Source organism: Lonchura striata, chromosome 5 (assembly GCF_050655825.1).
Source record: "Lonchura striata isolate lonStrDom1 chromosome 5, ASM5065582v1, whole genome shotgun sequence".
NCBI classification, from domain to species: domain Eukaryota; kingdom Metazoa; phylum Chordata; class Aves; order Passeriformes; family Estrildidae; genus Lonchura; species Lonchura striata.
The window spans coordinates 40,694,224-40,703,330 of record NC_140707.1 but is presented as its reverse complement, the minus strand read 5'-3'; the positions used below and the strand labels follow the sequence as shown (position 1 = coordinate 40,703,330).

The window sequence follows — 9,107 nt, the reverse complement described above, 5'->3', positions numbered from 1 at the left end:
TGACTAATGGTCTGGAAGTTCTGCTTTGGAAATCAAATCTTCAGTGAACTGCTGCAAGCAGCTTTTTGTTAAGTCACCCCATATGTTTTTAACAACACTGCCCACAGAGTAGTTAAAGTACAATTCCACATCCATTCCAGCTAAACTAAACCAGGGCTGCTATTGCCCAGCTATGCTCCAGTGTCTTCTCAATACAATGAATGGTTTGTATCTGACCCTGGAATAACATAGTTCAGGGAGCTAAAGTGGATGAAAGTTAACACTGCAAAAAAGTAAGTTTTCACATCCCCTGGACCAATTTTTTGCAAGTTTGGATGAGCACCAGTGGAGTACAAGAAAGGAGATGAAGGACTGTAATCAGGAGCTATCAGAGACAGAGTTGATGCAGCCACAGTTCAGGTCAGATTATACTGTTGCAGAATCACAGACTTTCTCATTAGTTTTTACACTTGTGTGTTCAGAATGTAAGAAGCACTAAAAGTCACTAAAATTTGATTGTAGGGAAGTAATCAGATTATTTGGATAAGAAAGCTCAAACACAACCAGAATTAGAGATTATAATTATTAGGTGCATGTATGGCATGATTGAATTTTCAAGATTAAGCGTTCAGTGCTGATCTGAGTCTTTAATTCAGTCTGGTAGTAAAATTAAAATCAAGAATAAATTAACATAATTCCTAGAAAGACAGTGGGAATTATTTCCACTACTGAGTTGAATGTAGTCCTAAGTGTTTTCTGGACTTTAGGAAACCTAACAAATAATTTTGGTTGTATTTGGTTGAATCCTTGTTTTGTTGTCAGCACACAAGAGTATGAATAACTAATGTTAAAACCACTATATCAGTGATTTTAATCCCATTGTCCATGGTTCCACCAAGGTCCACTGACTTCTAATCAGTCTGCAAAGTATAAACAAAACCACAAAAAACACTGCCAGGAGACTTAAATTCACAACATGGTGATCAGGCACTTCTTTGGAAAATGGCCCCTGTTCCAGGTAATTTCTGCAAATGAGAAACCTAAACAGCAGGGAAGAAATTATCAGTTGCAGATCACTATCATGTGTCCAACCTCAGGCTGTTAGGGATGTATGGGAATCAATCCCATCTGATAGCAGTTTAGGCACCATTATAAATGAGTTGTTTCTGTAAAGGTCCTTGAGAATGGATGACTGCATCACAAAAAACAGCTTTACATTTTGGATTAAATGAATTGATGATGGTAATCCCAACAGAAAAAGAATAAGAGGAAAACTGTAATTGGAGCTGAGCAAGCCTCTCAGCTCTGGAATTGATCCATTGGTTGTGAGATTGGTGGGAGAGGTTTGAACCAGTCTTTAGCTTTCTGTAAAAAGAGTATTCAACTTAACTCTTCATCAGCATTAAGCTTTGTTTAAAAATTAAGGCTGCAAAAGTTAAGTTGTTTTAAAAGGTCTCCATTCTAAAAATGTGCTCCTACCTTTTCTGTTATCTTTGGAATTGCTAGTTTATCCAACATTAAAAAATTCACAGACAAATTTGGTCTTCAATTTCTATGAGTGTGATCAGTACTTTAAAAGCCCTGGAAGCAATGGCTGTGTTTATTTCCAGAAGTCCAAGAATAAGCTGATATTGCTATTTTTAATCTATCCGGAAATATGCAAAGAAGAGAGTTTAATTGCAAACAGACCAAACCTTATATAGGAAATGGGTACATCCCTTGGGGCCACCTAAAACATGAATGTCTGAAATTAAATTCATATACTCTTCTCCCTTGCTCCCTGAAGCACGTACTCTTGGAATGAAAGGGAAGGCTTTGGGCTACCATCATATCCCAGTAGTTTCTATCCATTATAATACTCTGGCTATCTTAATATTCAATTAACAGATGTTTCCCAGCATGAATGAGCTCAAGGTGACTAGCTGTATGTCTTTGTAATGAAACCATTAAAGGGAACAGGGAAAAATTAGAAAAATAATTGCCCTCTTTCTAGGATCATAATGTGGTTGTCAGAGAAAAATGAAGCAGGAGTATTGTGATTTCAAAATTTTACCTACACTTTTCTCAACAAAGGGCCACCACACCCAGCCAACAAAAACCAGTAGTCTCACAGTTCCCATCACCTGCCCAGTGATTCTGAAATCAGGGTTATCCTTTTCTTGGCTTCCAAACATTACACTCTGTAATGGGTAATGCATAGGGTCCTCAGGTAGACCAAGTTCAAGTGGCTTCACTAAAAATTTCACCCACACATGGAAAAAGAGGGGATTACATATTCTTTGTATATGTTAGCTCTTCCCCTAGCTGTTGCATTGGGCACATCTCGTGCTCTGTATGTGCCCTACACTGCATCATGGAGCTTGACTAAAGCAGTGCCCCAATCTGTGTGTTCTATCAAGTCTGGAAGCAAGTCCAACCCAAAGCTCCTCAGATGGCCCTGCGTGGTGCCTACTTCCTTCGGTGCAGGAAATTTTGTGTCTCTGCTGTGCACTCTGGGCCAAAGTATCTTTTGAATCTGAATTGTAGCCTCCATGTTCTGTGGTCTTATAACTGAAATTGTCTGGGTAAAATCCTAAATGCTGAGTGGCCTGCCGAAAAGAGTGCACACAGGGGACCCAAGAGCTCTAGATTTATTGCTTGTAAACCAAAAATCGTATTGAAGAAAGCAGAGATAAAAATAGATGGGGAGCTTGGGGACCAGAAAGGCAGCCAGTGGAGATTAGATGCACTGCTGGTTGACTCATCCAGCTTGTTTTATTGTAGCACAGTTCCAATAACAACTGTGTTATTTCAGCTTTTGTGCAGTGAGCAGACATTTGTTTTGCATCAAAGGTTTTTCACATAAATGTGCTCCATTTTTTCATTTCTTCTTGTATTTCCCAGTGTTTCTACTGGCAATTACCAATGGGAGAGTTGATGGCTTCAAAAGCATACTGGCCAGCTTCTCAGCTGGTATAAATCAGCAACACCCCTTGGTATTTAATAGAGCTGTACAGCTTTATACAAGTTGAATCTGCACCAACTGTTCTTTTAAAACATGTCCCACCTTATAAAGCGTTTTCTTCAGTAGTGAATTCTGAAATTAATGAGAAGCATTGAGCAAACTGCCCCGCAGAATGTGCACAGTGCACAACTTGGCAGCATCTGCTTTCTAATCTGTGGCTCTGCTCAGGCTAGGGGAGTTCTTTGTGAGGGATGCCTGTTGTGTCCTCTCTGCTGGCCCTGTCCTGTGATCCACTGCCTTGCAGAAGATGGACACACGGCTCATCCACTGCCTGCTAGCTCGGTGTCTCACAGTGCTTTTAGCCTCTTCTTCACTGCAATTCATTTAAAAACCCTTATGTGCTCGTGTGGAAGCGGCTGTGAGGAACAGTTACAGTGAAAATATGGGGAGTGTGCATCAGGCTTTGTTAGCTGTTTGCAGCTTGCATTGTGACTTGGAAAGTACTGTCCTGCCAACTTGGGCTCCATTCAGAGGCAGAGGAGTTCTGTAGAAATGGGTTTGAAAATGACCACAGGAAAGGAGGAGAATTATTTGCCTCAATTGATATGAGATCAGCTGGATCTACATGTGTGGTGGAGGCTGTGCATTTGTTACAACATGGTGCTCTTTTGCAGATCCTAGTGTGTGCAGACTGAAGGAGCACATTGGGTTCTATGCAGCTCTTCAGAAAAGACCATTTAAAGATGCTTTCATTAGGTAGAACTTAGTGATCAGGTGAGCCACTCATTAATGTTTTTACATCTCTCATCAGCTGTTGAGGAAGCTAGCCTCTGCCATGTTGACAATTGAGAACTAGATGGCTGTATATTTTTACTGGGATTTTGCTATGGTTTTACTTGAGATGTTTATTTGCACTGATGTCACCTTCATCAGTTTCTCTACACAAATGACACAACCTATTCTGGACTGTGTTGTTGTGCTAAACAGAAAAAATGCCTTTGTCTCTTTCATTCTTTTCATAGTACTATGGAAGTGGGAGGGAGAATCTGCCAAAATGTGACTTTGTTTCATCAGAATCTGCTCCCTTATCGTGTAAACTCTATGATAAGAGGCTTTTTCATGGCCAGTGTGTGAGTAGTGTGTGTAAATTTCAGCCCACCCCTACAACAGACATACACAGATACTTTAAAAATCCCAATTTTAAGACTCAGGCAGCTGTATAAACGAAAAGATGGTCTAAATTGATCCACAATCCATTTCTATCAATGCATACAAATAAAATTACTTTATAAGTAATAACACAGAAAATGGCTTTGTTTTTTTTTTTCATAAACTTTTCAGGCTTATGAATTTCAGGTGACAGTCATTTGCAGGAATAAATGCTGAGGTAACATCAGCTTGATGTAGGATTGAGATAAATTTGGATCCAAACGAAATGAAGACCTCACTAGAGGTAGAGTTAGGAAATAAGTGTGTGGGAAAATTGGACTGAGTGAGAAAGCAGCAGGGAAAAGGAAGCCACAGTACAAATTATAGATTGCAAGTAACAGGGCTGGATGCCAAGAGCCTCAGAAAAGAAAAGAAAAAAATTTCTTGATTAGCTCAACTGTTTGCTTTAGTATATAAAAAACTGACCCCCCTGAGGAGCCCTGAGCCTCCTGGGAGTCAGAGTACGTGTGAGTAAGCTGCTGCCTCGCTGAGGGCAGCACAAGTGCTCCAGCCCAGTCTTCTGCTACATGTATTTCCAGGTGCAAATGCTTCATCTGGCAGAAGTCCACATCAAGCTGACAGCGTCTAAATGTTTTATCCAGCCTGGCATTATATATTTTCCCTTTCCCAAAGAGCTGCAATAATTCCAGTTCCATTGGCTATGTGTGAGCATGTGTGTTGAAGGGAACCGCTGTCTCTCCGAGTGGCTGTGATGTGTGGGACAGGGGACAGATGAAGGACTGAGCTGGCAGGACAAGCCCATGTCTCCAGGCAGGCGCAGACCCCAGTTCTTGTACAACAGCCAGTGGGGCTCCCCAGCTGCCCTCAGCTCCTGGACACTGCCTGGCATACATTGCCCTCATCGTGAGTCCCCATTCCATAAGGAATACCCCCAACCTCCAGCCCCAGGTTCTGTGCCCTGTGTAGGAGTGCTCCAGCACAAAGATCCTTATGCAAAATCACTGCCAGACCTGAAACATTCCACCTTAATGCAAATTCTCATTAATGCCATCATTAATGAGCTGCTGTTACAAATACTATATTACTGTCATTCTCCTGAGCCATTCACATTGCCATCACCAAGCTGAATCATTGCTGCAAAGTGGGAAATTCAACAGTGACATGGATTATGCTTGAGGACCTGACACTTGTGTAGGTGTACTTTTCACACCTGCTGATACTTTTTGATTGTGAGTTGTTCTGTGCTAGCCACACTGTCAAAAAGGAGCTATCACAGACAGAGCTGCTCCTAAAGCACAGAGGGGAAAGTTATTTATGGAAACCTTTTTTCAGCATGTCCCTCGCCTTTACCCACAAAACAGTTACTTGCTGTCTAAATGCCCATCTTCCTCCATTCTGTAATAACAAGAAGGAGTTATATAAAAGAGGTTGGCTCATACAACTGGCCTGTACAATTCAATTAAATGATTTAAAGGCTGCAAGAGAAGACAATCTTTTTAACAGAAGAGGATGGAAGAGTTGCAGGGCTTCTCTGTAATTTGATCCTAGATAAAACAACTGATATTTAACATTTGTTAAAACTTCTAGAAATGAACATTTCTAAACCCCTCTATTATGGGAGAATATCATAATCCTAGTTTTAGAGATAGGGAAACAAAGATGATGTTGCACTTACAAGGCTTCTTGAAGGCATGTAGACATAGAACTCAGTTCTTGAAGCAAAATGTGTATTCTGGCTTGGGACTATACCTCACTATCAAGAGGTCAGAAATTCTTCTTTTTATTGTAAATCTACAAACACATGAGCATATAGTAACGGGTTTTTTCTATAAAGCAAAGCTTCTCATTGATACAAAATCATTTGCTACCACAGAGAATGCTCTGTCTGACCTTCAAAATGCACAGGGCTGTACGGTGTGCAAAACATGCATGAATTAAATTGTTCTAACTATCCTTGGCTGAGTATATTAAAAAAGGTGGGGAAGGTCAGGTGGAAGTGGTTAGCAGGGGCCTTGAGAGTGAAGTTTCTGGGCATGTGGGATATGCTGTGCTTTACCATGTATTCTGGCATCCTCTCTGAGGAATGAAACAAGCCAGAGTAAAATCAAATCCCTCAAGCAAGCTTAACTCGGGAATGTGAGAGCACAATACCAACAGCACAGAGGTGTCACCAAGAGAAAGATACAGTATCACCTGGTTTCTGTTCATACTTCACTGTTTATCTAAGAATCTCTAGTCTTCAGGAATGCCAATGAACTCTAAATACTCCTTGCTGCACAGCTGAGTGTTTATGCCTGCATGTTACAGGTGAAGAAACAAAGGCACAGGAGACCATGTGGCTGGTGTGTAACAACAGTTACATTTTGGGTGAAGTTACATCATGTAGTTAGCAGATGCCTAATTTAGACCTCATCTGATATTCAGATCAAAGGTCAAAGACAGTGCAGTCCTTTTGATTGCTGAGGTAAGATACTCCTTTTAGTTGTTTTTGCAGGATTCAACAAAAGGTGAGAGAAAATCTCCAAACTGTCTCATAATTTGAAACTGTTGAGATATAGTTTGGTTGTTTCTGATGACTAGGTGAGATTTTCGAGAGTCAAGAGAGCATCAGAGCAGAAAATGAAGGCAGCCAGGAGCCTGAATGCAAGGCAACTGTTATACTCCAGAGCACAGTGCCTAGGACAGGCTACTAGTGGGTAAAGTATGCCCAGAATTCAAAACCATACGCATGCCTCTTGTTAACTAGACAAAGAGAAATGGAATGTGAACACTTTCTGAGTATGAGCAGGCTGCACACAGGAAAGCAATTTCCAACACAAGATTTTTTATTCTGCAAGTTTTTTTGAATGTGTCAGACACTGTTCTGGCACAGGGTGATGACATTTGGAATTGCAGTATGATTGGCATAGCATAACCAGGAAAACAATAACATGAATAACGTGAGTATGTCACATAAGTAGAGTGAATTAAATTGATTCTGTGTAGTGTTTTCATCTCAAAGTGCTTGAGAGGTTTGTTTATAAATTGATTATTTCCCTATGGCTCAAATGCAGCCACCTCTGGGCTGAAATGCAGTTGTCACCATCGCACACCCAGTGCTTAGGCTGGCTATAAACAATTGGCTTTATTATGCATCTGGTTTCATCCAGCTGTTCATAATAAAATGATAACTTTGTAGCACCTCAGTCAGATTCTCAGACTGGACAGAGCAGTCGTTAGTGTCAGAAGTCTTAAAGTCATCGAATTTTCCAAGACAAAATTCAGACAAGTTGTGCTGATATGCAAGTAGTTTCAACCAACATCACATAAACTGTGCTCGGTGAATCCTGAGGACTGGGCAGTTGTTCCTGCATCTCTGAGACTGGAATATCATAGCTACGGTTGTCAGGAAGGCAAGTTATATTATTCTAAGTTTTTCATGCCTTGGCTGTTTCTTTACTCTTGTTCAAGGCCCCCATGATTTTGATGACACCCTTGAAGATGTCAGAGTTGAAAGGGAATTGAAAGATCACAAGAATGAAAATAGTCTGCATTTTTGTTTTGGGGTTTTTCGTCAAGGAAAATGTCAGTGGTTGACTGACTTCATATGTTCCACCTTGATACATTGATGTAATAGACTTAAAATCAAATCACCGCCTAATTCCACATACTTTTTAGCAGTAATGAATTTTTTTGGTACTACTTCTACTTCTCATTGATTAAGAGTAATAGAACTAGAGTGGTAGAGCTGTATCTTATTTTAGTGAAGACATTTTACACTTATTCCTGCTATATTGTCAGATACCTTAGCAGGTACAGGATGTGTAGTAGTGATTAGCTTGATACACTGTGCTGCCTGTTTAGTTGTACTACCTTGTAGTAAGATTACCTCAGGGAAGTACAAATAAGCATCAAGAGAGGTTATATAATTTTTCCTAGCCAGGATAACAGTAGTCATACTTCACCCAGAGTCAGCAACAAGGCTGAGAATATTCCCAGTGACAGGCTCATATACTTTCCACTGGGTCTTATCACCATTACAAGCAAAAATTTTTAAGCAAATCATCACATACAAAGTCTAGCTTTGGACTTTGCATCATTGCTTTTCCATCAAATGCTCAAGGGATTAGTTTTGAACATACCAAATCCCTCCCAATCTGCAAATCATAAATTTATAACTGAAGCAAATAAATCCATGTATGCATGAGGAGAGAGTGCTTTTCCAGGCCATTTTGGCAATTGCAGTAAGTGGGTTATGGTCAGTTTTCTAAAACAGTCTTCTCATAAACAACAAGAAGAGAGGACAGGAAACTTTTTGCATTCACAGACTAGTGCCAAATCCTTCTTTTTTATCAGAATGAACTAACACTCAGCTTTTGTTAGCATTAATTGCACAGAAATTAGTGATCTCCAGTTTTGACCATATAGCTGCAAGTTCTTTTTTGGGGATGGCTCTGTCTCATGTAGTTTTAAGATACCTCAGGGCTGCATCCCCTTTGTCCTTCAGTCTCTGGAATTGTTAAACTTTGTAGTCAAAGTCTACTGCCCAGTATTTATGCAGCAGTACCTCAGTGTTCTCAGGTCATGCAGCCAGGTTACACACACATCTCCCATTCCAACAAATTCTGGTGACCACCACTTCTGCACCCAGTCTAGCTCCTCTGTAACTTTGCTGTATAGCTTGGCCAGGATTTTAGAGCTGTTGTGAGAAATTAACTTTTTTTCTGTCTAACGCAGGATAAGTTTTTTTCAGGACAGATCTGAAGACTTTTACTGTGTTATTATGTTAGGTTTTTTCTGCTGATCTTAACATTATCTGATCTGTGTAAATGCCAAAAACTTGGTACATCATCAAACATCTGCTGTACTTTTGGAGAAATGTCTCTAGTTTGGTGAAGCAATCTAAATTACTAGAATTGTGATTCTCAATTTGCACAAAATGCATGCTCTGTTTTTTAAGGGATTCTGCCAGACCCTGCTGACACATGAAGCATAAAAAATATTTGGCATCAGCTACTTCCCCAGAGATTTTTCC

At 40.2% G+C, this 9,107-nt stretch overlaps 1 protein-coding gene and 1 long non-coding RNA gene across 22 annotated transcripts in view; one reads left to right on the top strand and one right to left on the bottom strand.

The window, feature by feature from the left end:
* The window catches only part of RAD51B (RAD51 paralog B), a 452,264-nt gene that overhangs the window by 370,792 nt on the left and 72,365 nt on the right, over positions 1 to 9,107 (top strand). The window contains exon 13 of one of the 17 annotated variants that reach the window (XM_085582078.1): positions 3,598 to 3,697. The exons of the other annotated variants lie outside the window; for them this stretch is intronic. Within the exon in view, the coding sequence (XP_085438204.1) occupies positions 3,598 to 3,683 (86 nt within the window). The 3' untranslated portion in view covers positions 3,684 to 3,697. The remainder of the gene's footprint in view (positions 1 to 3,597; positions 3,698 to 9,107) is intronic. 17 annotated transcript variants of the gene reach the window in all.
* LOC146767336 (uncharacterized) overlaps positions 1 to 9,107 on the bottom strand; it is a 130,497-nt gene that overhangs the window by 78,909 nt on the left and 42,481 nt on the right. The gene's annotated exons all lie outside the window — the stretch shown is intronic.